This window comes from Cydia fagiglandana, chromosome 25, assembly GCF_963556715.1.
Source record: "Cydia fagiglandana chromosome 25, ilCydFagi1.1, whole genome shotgun sequence".
Taxonomy (NCBI): domain Eukaryota; kingdom Metazoa; phylum Arthropoda; class Insecta; order Lepidoptera; family Tortricidae; genus Cydia; species Cydia fagiglandana.
This window is the reverse complement of record NC_085956.1, coordinates 1,368,806-1,390,691: the sequence shown is the minus strand read 5'-3', so window position 1 is coordinate 1,390,691 and position 21,886 is coordinate 1,368,806. Positions and strand designations below refer to the sequence as shown.

Genomic DNA, 21,886 nt, shown 5'->3' with positions numbered 1-21,886 from the left:
ACGATTTCCGGCATGCTGGGAATTAATTCCTAGAAAAAAACTAATTTGACTGGCCTAACAGTTCTTAACTTATTTAAATGTTTAATAAATACAGTTTACCTATCTACCTAATAATGATTTGTTTTATTGATTTGTACGTTGACGACCATTAAAGTTTACAGAATTGGATTATTTCTAAGTTAAATAAAATGAAGTCTGCTTTCCATAAGTCTGCCAAGCTGAGCTTCGCGACCCCCCTGAACAAGTGCCGCGACCCCCCTGGGGGTCGCGACCCACAGTTTGAAAAACACTGCTTTATATCAAATGATGGTCCGGGACCCCATAAGTTCATATATCTAAGCCCGTACCGTGCGTCACTGACAGTGTCAAAACTGACATATACGCTAACGTCTACGTAATTTACTTTATATACATCTCGCTCGCACTAATATGCGGGACGAGCGAGATGCACAGAAAGTAAGTTACACTTACGTTCTCGTTAGTCAGTGTCACACTAAAGTCTATGAAGTCCAAAATCCATGGAAACCAAGGTCTAACCGTAACCGAAATCATAAGAAACCTTAAGGTACATACAGTGACACTCCTAACTCTACATCGGTGGACCTTATTACAAAAGGCATAAGGTCCACCGCTGTACAGTTAACAGTGTGGGCGATGCACGTGAGCCTAAGGTTGCCCATCATTATCACAATAGTTAGAATTTCGTCGGGTGAAGTACCACCACAAGTTCATAGCCATAGTGAACCATATTAGTACTAAAAGAAGGTCGATTTTTGGTTAATTTGTTTTTAGTAATTAGTGACTTTTGCTCATCACCTGACGATTTGGTGCCATGACCAGGATATATTTATTTATAATGAAAGATTTACATTTGGAAGCGCTGGTGGCCTAGCGGTAAGAGCGTGCGACTTTCAATCAGGAGGTCGCGGGTTCAAACCCCGGCTCGTACCAATGAGTTTCTCGGAACTTAATGTACGAAATATCATTTGATATTTACCAGTCGCTTTTCGGTGAAGCAAAACATTTTGAGGAAACCAGATTAATCTCAATAAGTCCTAGTTTACCTTCTGGGTTGGAAGGTCAGAAGGCAGTAGCTTTCGGAAAAGCTAGTGCCTACGCCAACTCTTGGGATTAGCGCCAAGCGGACACCAGGCTACCATGAGCCTTGGCAAAATGCCGGGATAACGCGAGGAAGATGATTGATGAATTAAAGATTTACCTTTCATTAACTAGTTTTGTTAAAATCCAAGTGAAGTTTGAGAGTTGACTCCCGTTAGTCGGTGTCCGGTCACTGCCCTTGCCCCCCCACCACCTATTAGCATTCAGCCTCGTTACAGTTAATCAAAATATTTGATAATTAGCTCCATGTATTTATAGATACGGGTTAAAGTGTCCTCGTGTTATCGAGCCAACGTCCTGCTATCTCTCTAGCAATTAAATAGATAACCAACACTGATAATTCTTAATCCGGATGATAACTATTTACCTAGACACTTTCAGTGTTATTTTGAACGACAATCTTCTACGGAATAATTAATAGATACTGTCATAGGGACCATCATACGCGAGAGGTAGGTCAGGTGTAGGTATACCCACCAAAAACATAAATGTAAAAAAGGAGAGCCAAGTTCAATACAAAAATTATGCTTGGCTGTGGGGCTCGCCGCAAAAAGAATGGAGATCTAAATGAGTGCCACTGCCAAGTTCTATGCAAAATCCAAATATGTATTTATAGGAACAAAATAACATTATAAACAAGTATTAAACTCTATTTCTTTGCTTTATTGGATACCTATAACAATTGCTGTTATTTTAAAAAATGTGAGATCTTAAAGTAGGTTAGATTTGACTTGGCCAGTTTTCATTATATCAATCATTTTATATATATTGTAATTCTGATAAAACCTGGCCAAGCCAAATCTAACCCCCCCAATTTTTTTACTTTTTGTGTTTTTAGATTTTTTCCTACGCTTACACACAATAACCGAGCTGGATTCCAAATTTCATCCTTCTAGGTCATCTGGAAGTAGGTTAGGTTTAGGTACTTATATGTCAGTCACAATAAAAAATGGTTTTTTTGTATGGGGACCCCCCCTATTTTATAACTTTTTTTTTATTTTTAGATTTTTTCCTACGCTTTCACACAATAACTGAGCTGGATTCCAAATTTCATCCTTCTAGGTCATCTGGAAGTAGGTTAGGTTTAGGTACTTATATGTCAGTCCCAATAAAAAATGGTTTTTTGTATGGGGACCCCCCCTATTTTTAAACTTTATTTTATTTTTAGATTTTTTCCTACGGTTACACACAATAACCGCGCTGGATTCCAAATTTCATCCTTCTAGGTCATCTGGAAGTAGGTTAGGTTTAGGTACTTATATGTCAGTCCCAATAAAAAGTGTTTTTTTTGTATGGGGACCCCCCCTATTTTTTAACTTTATTTTATTTTTAGATTTTTTCCTATGGTTATACACAATAACCAAGCTGGATTCCAAATTTCATCCTTCTAGGTCATCTGAAAGTAGGTTAGGTTTAGGTACTATAAGTCATAAGTCAGTCTTAAAATTTACGACTTTTTGACCTTCATACCTTTATAACCGTTTGAGCTAGCTTCATGAAATTTGGGCTTCTAGATATCCTTATGGATATAATTAAACACACGTAGTTTTATGTGTTTACGTCAAAGATGTTTTGAGTTATAGAAGGGTCAAAAGTGGCACCAAGTGGTTCGTGTAATATTACACTCGGCGCTGGCTAGCCAGTTCCTTTGCTTGAACTTGTATACTAGGTATACTAAATGCGATAACACAATAGTGTTAGTTCTCGAGCCTGTCGTAATGTTGAATGGCAGTGTGTTAGAAACTTTATGACAGCGCCAAGATTTACATGAGACCAACTCTGTTTTAACAATTTGATTTGAAAGAAAGATAAATGATTGAAAGAAATATATTTATTTTACTGAGCAACTTTAACTATGGGACCAACCGCAAAATCGCGAAAAAAAAATTACCCTCCCATAGAAAATGGACCAGCCAAAATGTATGAAACAGCTATTTTTAGGGTTGCATACCCAAAGGGTAAAACGGGACCTTATTACTAAGACTCCGCTGTCCGTCCGTCCGTCTGTCACCAGGCTGTATCTCACGAACCGTGATAGCTAGACAGTTGAAATTTCCACAGATGATGTATTTCTGTTGCCGCTATAACAACAAATACTAAAAAGTACGGAACCCTCGGTGGGCGAGACCGACTCGCACTTGAACGCTTTTTTTTGACAGGTGACTGGACAAACTCGTGAAAGACAGAGAATCGGCCTCCATTAGTGTCTGTAAAGTGTATGTTGTGTAATGACCACACTTAAAATAACAATAAAATTATGTACAGTATAAACACAATTAATGATTAAATGTTATATTGTTTTCTTTACAAGTTACAATCGCGGAAAATGGGATATAAAAGTGATTAGACACAGCAGATATGAAACTTTATGAAACACTATTGTAACAATGAGAGGCATTCAAACCTCAAATACTTATATTGAAAAGCTTGATTATATCACCACCATTGTATACAATAGGTACAGTCACCTGCAATAATATGTTACTCTTCCAAGAACGTAAAAATATGTAACTCTAATAGCTAAGTCGGTTAAACAAAAAAAAAACTACGGTGAGCCGCATTGTTTAAACTTCTAGAAGTTGTAGGTTGTGAAAATGGCAATTTCCATACAAAGTAACTACGTTTAATTGCTTTTATGTGTAAGACTAGACTTTCGCAAGCTGTGTGTTCAATGCAGTCGACTCCAGGTGAGAGTATTTACTGTAATTAGCTGTAATTAGCAAATATGCGAATAACAGTAAGATTTCTTGCCATTTCATAAGTAGGTAGAGTAAGACCAAGATAACTCTGCAGCGATTTTATAGCACAGACGTGAAAGTGGTATACGCCCGGTGGCCGAATGGCACAGGCACCTGCCGCGATAACAGAGGACGCTGGTTCGATTCCAGCCTGGGGCACTGGAGGCCTTGGTCACTGTTTCTTAGTATATGACATTTATTTTAGTTTATAGTAGTGTTTCTACTTGATATAAAAACAAATTAAAATATTTTCTGAAAACAATTTAATTTGTTGTAACTAATACTTCTAATAGTATTGTGTCCATGGTATAATAATATACTCCGCCTGGTACTCTCTTCCCGTCTTTTCTAGGTCACCTGACTGACACAAGCCTTCGTCATCATGCGACAGCGCTATATGATAATATGCGATAGCGCTATATATAGCGGCCATGTTATTGTGACGTAGGCTTGTGTCACTCTGGGAAGAGAAGACCATGTTTTATTAGACTATGATTGTGTCTTAGAGCATTTAATAACTAAAGTCGCCTTTAAGAGCTTACCCTTCTCCCGAAAAACTTGCACAATTGTGCAAGCTTTTGTATGGACTGACATGGCTATTAATTGTATGTTAAATACGTACAAATCCTGTAGAAATAGCAATACATACATTTTCACCTCAGCAGCTCGAACAAGGGTACTTTGCTTCTTAAAAATGCGAATGCGATTTTGCTCACTGAGTCATTTTGTCTCACTCAGTGAGCAAAATCGCATTTTGCTCACTGAGTGAGACAAAATGTCATTCAAGTGACCTTTATAGTCAAATGTCATTTTTAACATGCGGGGTCTAATACAAGTTCGATATACTTGGGTTCTATTATCTCTGTCCCTCTAGGTATGTTCTCACTGCGTAGGGTGAAAAATTTTGTGTACTACACAAGATCAAAGTTATTTACATCTCGTGCGCTTTTGAATCCCTTACTACGCTCAAGATTCTAAATTATATAGATCTAAATTATAAATTATAGAATCTTTCGCTTGCACGGGACTCAAAATAAGCACTCGAAGAAATATCAAACTTTGATCTCTTGTTGTACAAATAACTATTGACGTCCCGTCCCCTGTTTCGAACAGAAAATGACAACCATGTCGTCTCCAGTTCTTCTTCTTCTTCTTTATTAGAGGCTCTATAAGACTCCAAAGCCTATGTATCACTGCGACCATTCCTGATCTATTGTGATCGCCACCTACAACTCTCGCTCCAGACCTGCAACTTCAAACAGCTGCAGGATCCTTTTGGTCTCGAGAGACTTTAACTCCTCCGGGCGCAATATGTGTCCGCCCAAGATTAGGTCACGAGTACGCATTAGGCAAGGGCACTCTGTGAGGATGCGCAAGGGCGTCTCCTCCAGTGTTGCCAACTAGGTTTGTGAAAAAATGCTAGACTAATGTCTAGATTATGCCAAAAATATGCCAAAGATTCTTGAAACACCTATGCTAAAAAAATGCTAAAATATCACTTGAAATTAGACACTTAAAACCCATACATTTTTCAAAATTACCGCCTTTTTCTACTGACAAGATCTCCTTGACCAACTTGATATAGTCCATTGACGTCCATCCGTCCACAAAAGTCAAATTTCATATGAAAATATGAACTACATAAGGCGATGGCGCATTTGCAAGCGATTGTTGCTGCCAAGTTGGTGCAAATTTGGCTTAAGACTAAATTATGCTAAAAAATATGCCAGATGCTAAATGGAAAATTTTGGTGCCAAAGCGAGTGAAAATATGCCAGATCTGGCATCATTTATGCCAAGTTGGCAACACTGGTCTCCTCTGCCTCCATGCAGAGTCTGCACCGCCCTATGTCACGTTTCCCCATAGTGTGCATGTGCTTATTTAGGCCGCACTCGTGTAACTCGTGTGTCGTCTCCAGTTACTGAATGCTCTAAGGAGCATTCCATGAAATGGTCTACCCTTTGTCCCGTACAAACGCGAATTTTCTGAAGATTTGCAGGTATAAGAGTTTCCTTTTCTATGACAAATGGTCAAAAATAAGCACAGAAAAATAATCGCCTGCTTTGAATGCCCAAAAAAAAGTCGCAACATAGGAAATAAAATGCGTTTGTACGGGACAGCCCGTGGAATGCTCCTAAGTATTGTGTATTAGGTATGAATTGATAGTAAGTGTAGGCTAATTGACCGAGCCATGGGAACCGCCGGCTGGCGGCGAGGCCAGGTTCGATTACCGGGGAGGTCACTTTGACATAACCTTAAGGAAAAATGCCTTTTCACATCGATTGTCTCAGTTTCATATGACCAAGGAGTTATTTATGTTTATTGACGTATCTGCCACATGCGGCCCGCGAACCGCTCACACGCGGCCCGCGAGCCTCCTTAGCTATTTTGTATGTAATATTAACAAATTACAATGTCTGATAAAGTCATAAATATTAACAAAGTGCGGCCCGCGTCCACTTCGTTAACTGCTATGTGGCCCTTGGCTGCTAAAAGGTTGCCGACCGCTGCTATAAAACATAATAAATAAGAAGTGTTCTTGTAACGATAACGCCATAATTGTTAACCTTGCCAGTCGCGACTCGGTTGCAAAACGTCGACGCAACACACAGCCATTACCATTATGCAAGCGCGGGGAAAAAGTCCGAGAGAATGTTTACTCTATTTGTATGATGCACGGGGGGCCTAGCCAGATGACTATGCCACAGAATTAATAATAGTACTATAAGTTCGTTTTTTTAGCATTAGAAAGAACTTGCAAGAAGGTAAGCGATCTTGACATGTCTTTTAATTGAAAAACGCTTTTTAAAAATCAAAAACTATTACTTATGAAAGCAGAAGAATATAAATGATCTTATTAGATTCATAATTGTTACATATTTGCCGTAACTTATTTTTAAAATGTGTTTTTCAATTAAAAGACACATCAAGATTGTTTACCTTATTTCTAATGCTAAAAAAAGAAAAAGCGGCCAAGTGCGAGTCGGACTCGCCCATGAAGGGTTCCGTAACAGCAAATAACATAATAAAATTGCGGTTTACGGTTTATGACGTATTAAAAAAAAACTACTTACCAAATCTTGTTCAAACCAATTTTCGGTGGAAGTTTGCATGGTAATGTACATCATATATTTTTTTTAGTTTTATCATACTCTTATTTTAGAAGTTACAGGGGGGGGGACACACATTTTACCACTTTGGAAGTGTCTCTCGCGTAAACTATTCAGTTTAGAAGAAAATGATATTAGAAACCTCAATATCATTTTTGAAGACCTGTCCATAGATACCCCACACGTATGGGTTTGACGAAAAAAAAATTTTTGAGTTTCAGTTCTATGTATGGGGAACCCTAAAAAATTATTGTGTTTTTTCTATTTTTGTATGAAAATCTTAATGCGGTTCACAGAATACATCTACTTACCAAGTTTCAACAGTATAGTGCTTATAGTTTCGGAACAAAGTGGCTGTGACATACGGACGGACAGACAGACAGACAGACAGACAGACAGACAGACAGACAGACATGACGAATCTATAAGGGTTCCGTTTTTTGCCATTTGGCTACGGAACCCTAAAAACGAAGTAGGTATAGGTGCAGAAGACTCACTCTCTAACAAAACGCGTCTGTTACGATCAGCACAGATATGGCCGCTAGGTGGCGACAGCGCCACGCGCGGCTTATGGCTTTCCCCAAAATTGGGGTCGAACGGATGTACTTTTAGCTACCTGTAGCAAAGCGACGAAATCGCGGAGTGAGCCACGCCTGACCATACATGCAAATACGTACGTACGGAAGACCAGCGCAGGCTTTATGGCTAACATTATGCTGAGTTGGGTCCATTTCGTGTCTGTCTGTCTGTCACCAGGCTGTATCTCACGAACCGTCATAGCTAGACAGTTGAAATTTTCACAGAATGACGTATTTCTGTTGCCGCTATAACAAATACTAAAAAGTACGGAACCCTCGGTGGGCGAGTCCGACTAGCACTTGGCAGGTTTTTACCCTTTGGTTACGGAACCCTAAAAAGCGAGTTAATGTACGAAATTCTTAGTCCTTAGCGTCCTTAGGGCTTACCGCGAACCACGTCCAAATTCGAAGTATTGCTTCCCTGTCACACTTACGTACAAATCCACAAGTGCGAATAGTGCGATAGAGAGACAACACGTCGAACGTGGTTCCCGGTAGGCCTTCTTATACTTTGCAGGAGTCGCTGACAGGACGGGTGCGTTCGGAAACTTCGGAAGTATGGTTCACATCAATCAAGCAAAATGCCGGCTTCCCTACGATGATGAAATCTAGTTTCTAGTTCGGGCAATGAACTTTGCTCGTTGCCATGGTTACGTCATGAGCCAGTTTTAGGGTTCTGTACATAAAGGGTAAAAACCAGACAAGTGCGAATCGGACTCGCCCACCGAGGGTTCCGTACTTTTTAGTATTTGTTGTTATAGCGGCAACAGAAATACATCATCTGTGAAAATTGCAACTGTCTTGCTATCACGGTTCGTGAGATACAGCCTGGTGACAGGCGGACGGACAGCGGAGTCTTAGTAATAGGGTCCCGTTTTACCCTTTGGGTACGGAACCCTAAAAACGGGGCACTAATTACCTACTAAGACTCCGCTGTCCGTCCGTCTTGTAGAAGAGAGTTGAATAAGAGAGTTTTAATGGAATGTAAAAAGCATACTATGTTTATGATTTAATCAAAACTATTTCATCTAATGAAATGAAAAGGCGATTTCACGCGGGTCCTCCGCTTTTGTCACAGAATAAATAATAGTACTAGGTAGTCTAGGTACTGAAGATTCACTCTATAACAAAACGCGTCTGCATGTTATGATTTGGACAGATATGACCGCTAGGTGGCGACAGCGCTACGCGCGACATATGGCTAGCCACCAAAATTGGTGTGGGACGGATGTACTTGTAGCTACCTGTTGCAAAGCGACGGAATCGCCGCGGAGTGAGCCACGCCTGCTTTCGTCTTAATAATTAGGTACGACGAAATTTGAGCGAGCAGTTTAAAGCAAAACGGAATAAATCCGTGTGAGCCTTTCTAATGCTTGCAAGTAACGAAAGTAAGTTCGGAGTTTCACTTTTGTGGCGTTACGGACGCTTATAATGTTTACCATTTTTAGGGTTCCGTACCCAAAGGGTAAAACGGGTACCCTATTACTAAGACTCCACTGCCCGTCTGTCACCAGGCTGTATCTCATGAACCGTGATAGCTAGACAGTTGAAGTTTTCACAAACGATGTATTTCTGTTGCTGCTATAACAACAAATACGTAACCCTCGGTGGTCGAGTCCGACTTGTCCGGTTTTTCAAAATATAGCTAGGGGTCAGTCAGTCGGTCGCGGCACATAGGTAGGTACTCGTACCTACTAAAAAAGTAAGAACTCTCGGTGCGCGAATCCGACTCGCACTTGTTCGGTTTTTCGAAAGAGTAGTAAAAAAGTTAAAGGGACAGGGACGCATGTAGCATTTGCATTTGCAGTTGCATTTTGTTACTGTTGACTGTACATATTTCCTGAAATCCATTAAGTTAGTTGCTTAAAATCACCTCAAAATAAAGTAGGCACTTACCTAACATGTATCGACCATTATGAATTGTGAAAAATGTTTTTTTTTTAACCTAAATGACCTTTTATCAGTTTTCAATTTCAATAGTTAGCTATTAGAAACTCCGTAGGGTTCATTCGTCCATTCAGAACAGACGAGCCGACCACAGAATGATACAATCCGCAAGATTACGCTGTTACGTACGCGGTTATGAATCAAGAGCGTGACGGGAGCATTATACCGCGTTATGGTGCTATGCAATAGTTACGCCACGTGATACAGAGGGCCTATACGTACAGACAGTACATTAAGTTTTTTTAAAGTTTGTTTTTTTTAATGCTCAGGAAAAACAAAATTGGCCATGGTTTTTTTCTACTACGCAAGTAAAAATTTGAAATTTACGAAAAACTGGCATAGAATTGAAAAAAAAAAATGTGCGCCAAATTATAAATTTCTAGGCCTGAGAAGATAGCAAATGACTCAACCTATCTTCCGTTTTAATTTGGCAAACGATGTACCAAACACCCTGTATATCTTGTCTTATTTTTAGCCACGTGTGATTTTAACCCCACTTGACCCTAATTACCTAATATTTATTTTTAAATTTGTATAGTAAAAAAAAACCGGCCAAGTGCGAGGCGGACTCGCGTTTCTAAGGTTCCGTACATAAGTCCGACTCACGCTTGACTGCACATTTCTAATAGGTTTTCCTGTCATCTACTGGTATAGGTAAAGAACTATTTTGTGTATTTTTTTCAAAATTTTAGACCCAGTAGTTTCGGAGAGGAGTGGGAATGGTAATTTTTTACTATAAGGGTTCCGTATTTTCCTTTTGAGGTACAGTACCCTAAAAACATTATGCTAACACCATGATTCGTCAGTCGTCGTTCGGCTCGGCTCGCATCGGCCGGCGCCTGCCGACGCGTCGACGGCTTTTTCGCTCTTATTGCGTGGACATAAAGCTTTTTCCTATCGGCTTTTGCCGAATGCGCGTCGATATATCAGGGGAGACCCTTATTCTGTGACTCGGTGTGCACAGGCCTTAAAAGCCTAGATAAGCTGCAGTAAAAGGCAACTTTAGCGGTTAACCTTGCAATATTCATATCCAAATTACTCTGACTGCAATATTGCATGGACTGCCAAGGTGAACCGGTGGTTAACGATCAAAAACAACTGTCATCTGTTTTAAAAACGTTAGTATTTCTATAAAAAGTAAGCGCTGGTGGCCTAGCGGTAAGAGCGCGCGACTTGCAATCCGGAGGTCGCGGGTTCAAACCCCGGCTCGTACAAATTAGTTTCTCGGAACTTATGTACGAAATATCATTTGATATTTACTAGTCGCTTTTCGGTGAAGGGAAAACATCGTGAGGAAACCGGACTAATCCCAATAAAGCCTAGTTTCCCCTCTGGGTTGGAAGGTCAGATGGCAGTCGCTTTCGTAAAAACTAGTGCCTACGTCAAGTCATGGGATTAGTTGTCAAGCGGAGCCCAGGCTCCTATGCGAGCCGTGGCAAAAAATGCCGGGATAACGCGCGGAAGAAGAAGTATTTCTATAAAAACCGGCCAAGTGCGAGTCGGACTCGCGCACGAGGGGTTGCGTACCATTACGCGAAAAACGGCACAAGAAATCACGTTTGTTGTATGGGAGCCCTACTAAAATATTTATTATATTCTGTTTTTAGTATTTGTTGTTCTAACGGAAACAAAAATACATCATCTGTGACAATTTCAACTGTCTAGCTATCACGGTTCATGAGATACAACCTGGTGACAGACAGGCCGGTTTTTCATGATGTAGCCAACCTAAACGTAAAATTTTAAATAAGCAGACAGTGTCATGTATATTGATGAATGTATTTGTATGTATCGCCATTAGAACATTAACCTTCACCTCAAAACTACCCATTTCCATAATGTATTAACACCACTCTTAACATAGGTGGATCTTATATATTTGCAGTAAGGTTGATTTTCAGTTAACAGTGGATATGGTACTATATAAGTGACTTACTATTTTTAAATTACTACTAACTACATATCTATACTGGAAATACAATCACTAGTGGCTCTGTGAACTGTAAACCTCACGAGCATACCTTAAAACTCAATTAATATATGAGATATGACATCACCATTTTAAAAAAAATCCAAGTACTGAATTGAGAAAAATCTATCTAATCTATTTACACTGTAAAGTCTATACACGGTGTAACATGAGGAAACCGAATAATTTTAAAAGCATATTCCTGATCATATTTAGAGACAAAAATGTCCTATAAACTTTTTTGAAATTCGCCTAGCTTCAGAGATAATATTAATTTAAATAAAAACAAGTTTTTATTGTTATATAGTGTAAAAGGCCCTTTTTGATGGCGATGTTGCTGCTATGGGACGTAGTCTAAATATCCTTATTGATAGATGTCAAAAAGTGACAAGTAACACTTTGCAAAAAGTAGGTTTTACGAAAATAAATGTAAAAATTAATTTTAAGTGACAAGTTTACCAACGTTTATTTTTCTATGTACAAATACATTCAAAAAATTGAAAACTCAAAACCAAAAAATAATTTTTTTTTTGGCGAAATTGACCTAAACTCATATACATTTTTTCCATCTTTTGTTTTGACCTCAGAAATATGTGGTTAAAATTATTCGGTTTCCTCATGTTACACCGTGTAATAAATAATAGCAACACTCAAGGGGCCGACTACATTTTGATGTTATAGAGAGTTTTCGTTAAATAAAGAGAAATTAATATAAAAGTAGTGACTAGAGCAAAAATTATATTGAGTGACGTTATATGGAGTCACACAATCGGAGAACCTTTAAGTCTAAGGAGAGACTTTGCCTCCTTGTGTGTGTTCTACCGCTTGTACAATGGGCTGTGCTCTGAGGAATTATTTGACATCATGCCAACGGCCGCTTTCTATCACCGCACCGCTCGCCAACGGCAGGGTGTTCATCCTCACACCCTAGAACCTAAATGGCCGCGTACTGTGCGATTTAAGAGGATTTTCCTCATGCGGACGCTCCGGCTGTGGAATGAGCTCCCTTCCATGGGGTGTGGGGAGGAGTGTACAGGTTTTTAAAAGGTCAGCAAAGTGCATGTATCACCTCTGGAGTTGCAGGCGTCCATAGGCCACGGTGACTACTTACCATCAGGCGGGCCGTATGCTTGTTTGCCACCGATGTGGTATAAAAAAATATATAAAAACAGTAATCATCAAACCTGCGTGCATATTTTTGCGTGCATATGCAGTCTTTTGAAGTAATTAATACAAACTAAAACTCATTGCAATAGGATAAATAAAAAAGTAATTATTAAGATTTTATTACCATTCCTTTAAAATAACAGTTAATAAAGTATATGTGTAGTATATGTGTTAACAACATAACAGTTAATAAAGTATGTTGTGGTTGTAAACATATACATACACAAACCATTAAAACATTGTTTTTCCATGTCCTAATCTAGTTTTATAGTAACGGTAATGACCTAATGACTCCTGCATATGACATGCAACTTATTTAAACAATTTAAAAAACCATTATATTCACCGAACATTCATCGTGCGTGGTACGTCTTATAACGTGGTCATTGGCAAAACAATACACACTAGAGCCATTAGAAAAAAAAATAAAAAAAATAATAAAAAATAACCATTATGACGTATAAACACGACAAAACGTCTCGACGTCCTTGTCGCTGCATTACTATGTTTGTTTTCGCAAAACAGGTTTCACCGAAAATTTTCCACTCACCACTTTTCGGCAGACTCCTTATAACATTGACGGCAGCATTAAACTTCTCCTCGAGCGACATTATTAGCACAAAACAAGCCACAAACTATAAAATTACACGCACTTTGGACCTCAAATCACTGGGTACTAAATTATCGAACGAATCACAAACCACTGATCATGTTTTCAATAAGATCGCAGACAATTATTATTCACAACAACACGCCGCTCTATCGTGCTGGTGATTGTGTAATAAAGTTGGACAATGAAAACAATAGGGCGAAAATTAACGCGAGTAAAAGTGACCGTACGTCTCTCCTCCGTAGAGAGGAAGATTCGATTGACAAGATATTTGACGTGAATGACGTGACTGACAGTGACAGGGAAATTTCCAAACCATGTCCAAACCATGCCCAAAAGTTCGCATCCAGGCCATAATTGTTAAAAAAAAACTCAAAAGTTAACCTCTTTTGTCTCACTCTTGCAATCGGTGGACAGTGTTGTTAGAAAGAGAAAATATACTTCAATGGACAACGACCACAAAGACCAAAATACAAGTTCCTTTCCGATAATGATATAAGCAGAAAAACTTAAAATATTATAATTTATATACATTTCAAGATTTCGCATAATTTAAATGGTCTTGTTTGGTTGTATTGTATTCTTTAGTTGATGGTGTTACACAAAAGTTTTATCATGAAGTTATTTATCTTATAGTATTATGCAAACGCTACATGCTTGTAACGGGATTTTAGTGATGCCAGTAGAAATTAATTTATAATATTATTAATTTTTATTGAGATATCTTTAAGACTCAATGTAAAAAGCAATCAATTCAATTATTTTTATACCAATGGACATTGTTACAATGTTCAGAAGAGATTTTCAGTTGTATTTTTTGATTAGCTGATTTTTTTTAAATTGGTGTTGCTACATTTAATTCAGGTTAGAACAAGACAACGACCTTTCTATTTGCTTCTATTTTAAACGCTATCTCGTTCTGTCACACACTCTTGTGCCTCTTGTCATTTGTCACGACGGGTAGATATCGCCTGTGAAACGAAAATTTCCTTGTAGAAAGGTAAATAATCCAAAATTTCTGAAGAAATCCTTCATGGAAGATGTGAAATGATAATGCTGAGTGTATGAAAGTGTTATAAAGGCTCGAGAAACTGTGTTATTTTAGTGATAAGTGTTTTCGGTGCACCACCCAGGGCTTTTACAAAGGCGGCATTGGGACCTCAACAAAATCGATACTTTTCATTGTTTGTGATAAATATACTTTCAGCTGCTGCGCAATCACTATATTTTAAATCGCTTTATATCCGACAATCAAAGTAACTGCGTGTTTCCATCTTACTCTCCACCAAAAAACTTGTAAAATTACAGCAGTTTTAAACTGGCATGGAATTTCGGCTAAATTTGCATGAAAATTAAGATTTTTTCCATGTATTTACGTCATTTTGCATCATTGTTTAGTATCTGTTGATATGCATTCTTATTGTTGAACATTTAAATCATTCCGGTCAAAAGTATTTTGATGGATGAATATCATACATCTCATATATCAAGTATCAAAGGTTAAAAATAACCACGGACGTGATCTTTCGAACGTAATTTAAGTGGATAAAAAAAAAACATGTCTTTTTTTTAAAATTTAATAACTCTCAGGCTAGCCAAATCACTTAAGTAGTAGTAGTAGTAGTAAACACTTTATTGCACAAGTACATAACACAGAGAGAATACAATAAATGTGTACAAAGGCGAACTTATCCCGTTAAGGGATCTCTTCCAGCTAACCTTTAAGTAACTGAGAGATACATATGAAATGGTAGTCAAACTAAGATAAAATGTACATGACGGCGAGACTTAAAAGAAGTAGCTAACCCTAACTAACATAACACTTAACCCTTGGATAATTGGAATACATCCAAAATACTGGACATAACCTTCCTCAAAGAAACTGGAATCATTACAAAACCTGAGCACCAAGGAGGTTGAGCTCACAACTTTCCCTGTTTTGAGTACAATTTATTTTTTGAATTTTGAACTACAGTGGAATAAAAGAAGGTTCCAATTTCTTATATGCAAAAAGGACTCTGGTTCTTAGGAGGATATTAAAAGTAAAAAATAAACACAATACTGTATTGTTCATGAAATAAAGAATTGAGAATTGAAGTTGTAAATTTTATGCTCTTGTGATTTCTGGCCCACAGGATAATATATCTGCTAAGCACATCTCCATAAATTTTAAAAAGCATGGGTTACTTTTTTTTAATTTTGCACTATGACCATAACCAAAAATTGCCATTATTTTTTCAGGAATTACCGAGGCAAAGATAACCGCCAAACAGAACACAATGCCGGAACTCACCGAGTTGGACAAGGCCACCGCCTCCATGACTGAGAAGAGGAAGGAGGAGACCGCTTCATCAGACTCCGATTCTGATGACACCATCCCAGAGCTGGAGGATGCTGGTAAGAAACTGATGATGTGCGGTAGTTCATCTAAGGATCGTATTCCAACTATCATATTCTCAAGTCCACGCAGAAAAAAAAACTGTCCAATTTCTTGATCTTGTTTTGACTGGAGACCTCATGGCTGTCATTTTCTGTACAAAACAGTCTGCCGATTTTTGCGGGGGATATCAATTGTATTGCTATTTCTAAATGATTTCTATGTAACATACAAATAGCCATGTCAGCCTATAAAAAAGTTTGCACAATAGTGTAAGGTTTTCAGCAGAAGGGTAAGCTCTTAAATGCGACTCCAGTTATTAAATGCTTTAAGGCAGCGGTCGGCAACCTTTTAGCAGCCAAAGGCCACATAGTAGTTAACAGAGGTGACGCGGGCCGTACTTTGTTAATACTTATGACTTTATGAGACATTGTCGTTTGTCACTATTACATACAAAATAGCCAAGGCGGCACTCGGGCCGCAAGTGACAGGTTCACGAGCCGCATGCGGCCCGCGGGCGTTTTGGTTAATGAGAGACGGACCAAGATTGGACAGGTGGAGTATCACCCTAAGCTAAATTTGCATCTAGGGGTCGCATTATAAACATCTTATTTCCGTATAAATTTGACATTAAGGTTGACATTGCATTGGATAAAAAGCATACACAAAGAGAGGAGAGAAGGGACACAAACCCGGCCAAAATTACAAAAAAAATACATTACCGTCAAAAAAGAGCGTACTCCCATCTTAAAGGCCGTCAACGCACTTACAACCCTTCTGGTGTTGCGGGTGTCCATGGGCGGCGTTATAGCTTATCATCAGATGATCCGTCTGGCTCGTTTGCCTCTTAAAGGCTTGCTACACGGTCGCCGACAAGCCCCCAGACCGCGTGGCCTTGGTCGGTCCCGGACCGTGTAGACAGTTGTTACCAACAAAATTTGACCAAAACTGACCAAGGACAGACCAAGGTCAGACGGTTAGAAGGCTTGTCGGCGACCGTGTAGCAAGCCTTTTAAGAAAAACGTTAATTTTTCAGGAGCGCCCGGCACCGGTGGTATCTCAAACCCGATCGCTGGCATCGACATCATCTCCAAGGCCAAGCAGTCCCGCGGAGAGAAGAAGGCCCGCAAAATCATGAGCAAACTTGGTCTTAAGCCTGTAAGTTGGTTTGTTTAATATTGGCTATTTTTCATGATTTCTGGGGCAACATAACTTGCCGTAACTAATTTAACCATATAATATTTTAAACTTTCGCGTTTTGAACACATATTAACTCACATTAATAACGGGTCTAACGCGAATTTTATTCAATTATTTACCGACGTTTCGACACAGACACACACACACACACACACAGACACCGACACACAGTAAAATTCGCGTTAGACCCGTCTATAATGTGAGTTAATTTAACCATACCAAAATTGATGGCACAAAGTCTCGTCTTTGTGCCATGTAGTCAATAGTCCTTACCCATCGCATTTTCTCGGAAACGTTCGTACTTGTAATGCTACATAGTACAAAATGTACTAAAATACAGACAGTGCATAATTATTTTCCATCGTATTTTCACGGAAACTTACGAACGTGTTTTGCTATTTCAGTCAAGTCTAAGTACAAAAAGTACTAAGGTTGGCTGAACTAGCATGACAAATACGAACGTTTCCGAGAAAATACGATGGAAAACTATCATGCACTACATCTGTAACATGACACGTTCGTACATTTCCGACAAAACACGATAGGGAAGGATTATTCACTGTAAAGGTTTCTAAGATATGAGAATTATCTTAGAAACCAGGTGTTCAAAATGGTTTTGACGCGACTTTATTCTTAAGAGAATAAGAGCGTGTCCGAGTTAATTTTGAACACCTCGCCCGCTTAGCAACTTCTGCTGCTGACTGTACCTTTGGTATCTAGCGCGTCTTTGCCTTATTAATTTTAAATGATCTAATTCCTTTAAGACAACTTTTTTTCTATGTCTGTATGATCCATTCCATATCCACAGGTATCCGGAGTAAACAGGGTGACCATCCGCAAATCCAAGAACATCCTCTTCGTGATCAACTCCCCGGACGTGTACAAGAACCCCCACTCGGACACTTACATCGTGTTCGGAGAGGCCAAGATTGAGGATCTGAGCCAGCAGGCCACCATGGCTGCCGCGGAGAGATTCAAGGCACCAGAGAGCGCTGCTGCTGGCAATGACAGCGCTAGCGCGGGCACGGTGAGTTGCAGTTCCCTTTTTTAGGGTTCCGTACCCACTAATTCACGTAATTCTACAAAACTTCTTTTTCCGCTCAGACCAGACTATAACCTCATAAGGCCTCATTCCCCTCAGACTCTATAACCTCATAAGACCTCTTTCCCCTCAGACTCTATAACCTCATAAGGCCCATTGTGGGACATATACAACAAGGTTCAAATTAAAAATAGGAAAACTATATGCTGGGTCTTACGAGGCTATGCTTACTTATTTCTCTATGCCTACTCCAATGATTTCTATTTATAATATTGTTTCTTCTATGCCATTGCAGACAGTAGCACCGATAGCCGAGGAAGAAGACGAGGAAGGCATTGACGAGTCCGGAGTGGACGAGAAGGACGTAGAGATAGTGATGTCTCAGGCCAACGTCAGTCGGGCCAGAGCGGTGCGGGCGCTGCGGAACAACCAATCTGACATCGTGAACGCCATCATGGTGAGTTTAATAATATAACCACATTTAGCAGACTGATTAAACGTAGTATCAGTCGCCGAGGGAGACGAGGACGGAGAGATAGTGATGTCTCAGGCCAACGTCAGTCGGGCCAGAGCGGTGCGGGCGCTGCGGAACAACCAATCTGACATCGTGAACGCCATCATGGTTTAGCTTTTGGACGCCAATGACCGATATATCCGGACCGCAGGTTCAACGCCAAAGACCGATTAATCGGTCACAGACCACAGAGCAACATAGACGGTAGGTACGTGCATATGCATAAAGTCCAATTTCAGTTTTGACACTTCGGTGACGTTGCGTACGAGTGACAGCTTTTGTATTTGACACTGCGTCGAAAAGGTTAATGTGGTCACACTTAGGCCCAGTTGCACCACCACATATCCACCACATTTAACCGACTGATTAACGTCAAACAACAGTGAAGTATGACATTTCCCATACAAAAAGATTTAGCGAACGCTTTAACGGTGACAGACAATTTGGTGCAACCGACAACTTGGAGGTCTAGATAAAGTTTCATGCTTCTAATTAAGATTGTTCGAATTTTTACATTTTATACATAATACTAATATATTATTTTTTTTGTGTTACAGGAGCTGACAATGTAGAGTCACAATATAATTAAACTCTAGCTGTAAGTCCGGTCGGCGGCGGTCCAGCCGCATTGTTATGAAATCCAAAGCGACGGTATTGATACACGGGATTGTATATAGGCTATTTACTGAAATAAACTAACATTACATCTAATGCTGTTTATTTATTACATTATTACTAGCGTTTACCCGCAAATGATGATGATGATTGATAAAAACTATTATCATTCTTCAAGCTTCATATTATTATCTCCATACCAAATTTCATCTACTCGTATGTGTATCGGTTCAAGTGTGAAGAGGTAACGAACAAAATTACTTTTCACGTCACCAATTCGGAAAAGGGATTTTTCCCTGCATAGGATGCAAAGTGGCACTTCTCCCCTGCTAATAGAGATCAAAGTGACACTATTTTTATATTTTTTTGGGCTTAAATATTTTTGAACATAATTTCCTCATAGGTAAAAAGCAGTATGTGTCACATAGTAGCAAAATAATTTCCATCTTGGTCGTAACACTTAAATCCCTCACTACTCTCAGGGCTCTATTTTAGAATCCTCTTCGTTTAGGATTCAATTTGCACTGTTTCAACAAGGCATCTTCCTATTCACTGCGTTTTGTACTATATCTCAAACAGTGTTTTAGTTTTCTGGCAACACTGACGTAAAGCTTGTCAATGTCAAAACCTCGATTATAAAATTTGAGCTCGTAGCAAATTTTTAGAAATAAACAATGCCTTTGCAAGTTTGCACACTGAATCTGTTTACTACGTGCTTTTAAAGAGATAGTCGCAAGAAACTTACGTACATATTGCACGAACACTGCGCCACAGTCACAGTGTCACAGGACGGCAAATTAGGATTAACTTGCTACAAGTTATGGTATACATATTTTGTTATTGTTTTAATATTGTGCTTATTTTCATTCTTATACATAAGTCATAAGTTTTGTAGTGGTTCTTTACCTTCACCGTTTATAGTAGTAGTACAAATTACTAAAAACAATGTGATTATACTTTATTGATAAAAACAAATAAAGAAATTACCAAACATAATAAAACTTAAAAATCTATAGATAAAAAATTTGCCCCACATCGCCGTCAACGGGCAAGGTCCCAGAAGGCTGGCCGTATTTCCCCGCTGTATAGCGATGCTAATATGCCGGGCGAAATAGTGGCCAGCCCTCTGGTCACCAGAAGCCTCTATTAGGCGCGCCGACAAGTCTTTGTACAGTCGACGCGCACTTGGCCCCCACGGCCCCAAAGTTTCGACACCAAACGCCGCAAATGTGTAGCTGCTTCCCAGAGCGGCATATTTTGAAAGTGGTACTTTGATTTTAAGTGACCTCCGGCCAGTTGTAAAGTAGTCTTAAGTAAGCAAAATAAATAGGAATTTCTTTAATACTGGTTCTGGCGAAAACAAACCTAAGAAATTCAATCAAATCAATTAGTTTTGTGTTATACCGGTGATATTTAGTGTAAAGAAAAATAATAAATATAACAACAATCTTATTTTAAAATGACATGCTTAATTTTAATACATGAAACTTGGCATTATCATTTAGCACTTAAAACACTCGCATTTTGTACACATATTTAATTACATAAACGGGTCTACCGCAATATAATTTCATTGTTTTTACCTTAACCACAGCTTTTCCGTGACCACAGCTGGTGCAACTCAGCGGAAATATTGGAATTTAAGGTAAAAACTATGAAATTATATCACGGTAGACCCGTTTGTGTAATTAAATATAATAAATATTAACATTTAGGTACCATGTTTACAACTCTGTATGGTTTTAGTTTTTGTTGCTATAAATTGTAATACAGTGAAAATAGAGGTTTTACATACATAAGTATGTCTTGTATGGGAAGTAAGTTTAGTTGTTTTAGTTGATGTTCATATCAAATATCACATTGTTTTGTTATGATTTTTTTTCTTAAGAGTTTAACTTTGTATTGGATTTTATGATACCAGTAAGATAATCCAAAAATTTAATATTTTATAATTGCCATAAATGGTCAGAATAGTATTTAATACACAAATTATTTGTTTACTTTTTAACATTATTTACTGCTAGGTGTGTTTAATAATAAGTGTTGTCTTTTCAGGTAGTGGAAACCATACCAAAGCCAAGCCATGGGTAGGTCATAAAGCCCATTAATATTGCTTATAAGCATCAGGTTTGGATTCATGAACTTTACTGAAGTCAAATTCTAGATAATTTGCTGCCGCGCGCAGCAACATAATCTACAGTCCATTTAAATCACAAAAAACTTCTTGGGGAGGGTTTTTTTCTGAAATGATTTGGAAACCAACAAGCACAACGCAATTACAATGTCTGTAAAACAACAAAATAAACTGCGTTAAAACATGGAAACAAGTAGAAAACACTAGCACACTTGATGTTATAGTGGAGTTTTCTGAACAAGATTACTCTACAGTTCATTCACTTATAACTTCTCTTCCTCATAAGCTTGAAGGCCTTGGCTCATCTGGTATTAGAAAAGAGTTTTCTGGAGAAGAGTGCTTTAAATTCCTCTTAGCCACCATGAATTCTCTCCCAAATAATGTCATTGACACACTCGGTATTAAAGTAGAGTTTGCAGATCAAGATTGGTCCACAGTCCCTTCAACTTCTAAAATAGTTTTGTGCAAACAGGAAAATATTTCAGCCTACTTGATAAAGAAAAGCGACCACTGTAGCTCCGGAATAGAGATTCCCTCTGGATCTTTCACAAATGAAACCAATGAAGTAACATCACAAAAAGCGACAGTAGCACAGAGTACAGTCTCTTCCTCCTCCGCAAACAAAAAAACAAAGAAGAAGAAGAAGAAAAAAGCCTCTGGGATTTCAAAGGCTGTTAGTTCATTAAATAATTCTAAGCAATATACACCGGCAAAGAAGAATGTTCTAACTCCCAAACAATCTCATGAAATATGGAAACAAGCTTAT

At 38.7% G+C, this 21,886-nt stretch overlaps 2 protein-coding genes across 5 annotated transcripts in view; one reads left to right on the top strand and one right to left on the bottom strand.

The window, feature by feature from the left end:
- The window catches only part of LOC134677070 (acyl-CoA-binding domain-containing protein 5), a 35,370-nt gene extending 21,871 nt beyond the window's left edge, over positions 1-13,499 (bottom strand). For all 4 annotated transcript variants that reach the window (XM_063535512.1, XM_063535513.1, XM_063535514.1 and 1 more), the window contains exon 1: positions 13,179-13,499. In XM_063535512.1, coding sequence (XP_063391582.1) covers positions 13,179-13,239 — 61 coding nt within the window. In that variant the 5' untranslated portion in view covers positions 13,240-13,499. The remainder of the gene's footprint in view (positions 1-13,178) is intronic.
- A 594-nt stretch (positions 13,500-14,093) lies between these two features.
- LOC134677092 (nascent polypeptide-associated complex subunit alpha) lies at positions 14,094-19,082 on the top strand. The gene is made up of 6 exons (XM_063535544.1): positions 14,094-14,238; positions 15,480-15,635; positions 16,652-16,773; positions 17,624-17,842; positions 18,153-18,479; positions 18,929-19,082. The coding sequence occupies exons 2-5, from the start codon at positions 15,518-15,520 to the stop codon at positions 18,330-18,332; spliced, it is 639 nt and encodes a 212-aa protein (XP_063391614.1). The 5' UTR covers positions 14,094-14,238; positions 15,480-15,517; the 3' UTR covers positions 18,333-18,479; positions 18,929-19,082.
- The last annotated feature ends 2,804 nt before the right edge of the window (positions 19,083-21,886 follow it).